This window comes from Neodiprion virginianus, chromosome 3, assembly GCF_021901495.1.
Source record: "Neodiprion virginianus isolate iyNeoVirg1 chromosome 3, iyNeoVirg1.1, whole genome shotgun sequence".
Classification (NCBI taxonomy): Eukaryota; Metazoa; Arthropoda; class Insecta; order Hymenoptera; family Diprionidae; genus Neodiprion; species Neodiprion virginianus.
This window is the reverse complement of record NC_060879.1, coordinates 9,813,520-9,815,379: the sequence shown is the minus strand read 5'-3', so window position 1 is coordinate 9,815,379 and position 1,860 is coordinate 9,813,520. Positions and strand designations below refer to the sequence as shown.

General features: G+C 47.1%; 1 protein-coding gene across 1 annotated transcript; it reads left to right on the top strand.

The window, feature by feature from the left end:
* The first annotated feature begins 715 nt into the window (after positions 1-715).
* LOC124299509 (uncharacterized) lies at positions 716-1,435 on the top strand. The gene has a single exon (XM_046752763.1). It carries the CDS (start codon positions 716-718, stop codon positions 1,433-1,435), a length of 720 nt encoding a protein of 239 aa, XP_046608719.1.
* The last annotated feature ends 425 nt before the right edge of the window (positions 1,436-1,860 follow it).

Sequence of the window (1,860 nt, the reverse complement as noted above, 5' to 3'; positions counted from 1 at the left end):
CGTTGTAGCCGACGCACTCTCGCGCATCGAAGCAGTTTCGCAGCCTCTGGACTACATTCTTCTCGAAGCCTCACAGCAAGATGACGAGGAACTGAAGAAATACTTATCTCCAGACTCTCCACTGCAGCTCAAACAAATACAAGTTCCAGGAACGAATGCCACCATTTTCTGCGACCTCTCAACGAAAAAAGCGCGACCATTTCTCACCGCGCCCTTCAGGAGAGCAGCCTTCAATTCTGTGCACAATCTCGCACATCCAGGCGTAAAAGCTTCGGTCAAGCTCATAACTCAACGTTATGTATGGCCGAAAATGAAAGTCGACCGCAGAGAATGGGCCAGAGCATGCATTAACTGCCAACGTTCGAAGATTACACGCCACGTGAAATCACCAATCCAGGACTTCCAAGCACCTTCCGGACGTTTCAAACATGTGCACATCGACATTATTATCATGCCATTGTCAGAAGGTATGAAATACTGTCTTACATGTGTCGATCGATTCACCCGCTGGCCAGAAGCTTTTCCAATACCGTACCAAGAAGCTGAATCCGTTGGACGTGCTTTCTACGATGGATGGATTTGCCGTTTCGGACCTGCTGATCGCGTAACCACGGATCAAGGCCGGCAATTCGAGTCGAAACTTTTCACCGAAATTAATCGACTTTCAGGTAATCAACGCCTACGTACGGCAGGGTACCATCCCGAAAGTAACGGAATGGTTGAGCGTTTTCATAGACAACTCAAAGCAGCAATACGGTGTCATGAAAACAACCAATGGACCCGCAGCCTCCCAATAGTACTACTCGGAATAAGAGCAGCCTGGCGAGAGGACATTCAAGCGACATCCGCAGAATTGGTCTACGGTGAACCACTTCGTTTACCAGGAGAATTCATTGCATCGACACCACAACAATCCGAAGATACAAGCAGTTACGTCAAAGACCTTCGACGAAGAATGCAAGAATTGCAACCAACTCCAGTCATTCGGCATGGTCAACGCAAAATCTTCGTTTTCAAGGACTTGCGAACAACAAGCCACGTTCTCTTGCGTCACGACGCTATCAAGAACGCACTTGAGAATCCATACGATGGCCCTTATCTTGTCATCAGTCGCGGCACCAAGGACTTCGTAATCAACAACAAAGGAAAAGAGATCACTGTATCCATTGATCGTCTGAAACCAGCTTACATTCTACACGAAGGTGACCAAGACGTTTCTCTTCAATCAACTGCTGAACGAACTACACAACAAGCTCCACCGCAGCCAACAGATTCGCAGTCCCAAACAGCTCCACAGCCACAAGTGATCGAATCTCCAATGCCAAGCAGTTCAGCACCACCGGCTCAAATCCAGAGAAGCCAGAACGAGAACAACAATCGCCGGACCAAGCGGCGAGTCAGATTCACCGAACGCTACCAAGCTGGATTCAATTAACATATTTAATCGCGACTTCATCACTGGCAGGGGGGTACTGTGGCGGCTTCGCCTCACAAAAATTAAACAGAAAATTACAACCGGACGTGACAAATCCCAAAAATCCCAAATGCACTTAAAAATCCATATTTCTCCTAATCCTCAATTATTGCACCGCAATTATGAACTCCTAAGTACTTAAATGTATTCTCGTTTTTTTTCTCTCAATACACTGTACTCTAGCCTTTACAACCGACGCCGCCGCGCGTCTCGAGTTTTTACAACTCGACCGCCCGCACGCAGATCCAAGTTTTATGACTTGATCGTGCATGCGCAGTTTAGGCACGTTTTCCTAATTACTGGGTTTTCCCCATTTTTTCTGCTTGTCATCTCCCTTGTACCTTTTCGTCCTATCACAGACAAGAAATCTCTTCCATCCACCTACT

What these genes read in the sequence shown, in the direction of transcription:
- LOC124299509 (XM_046752763.1), top strand. Translation starts at nt 716, where the DNA reads ATGGTTGAGCGTTTTCATAGACAACTCAAAGCAGCAATACGGTGTCAT.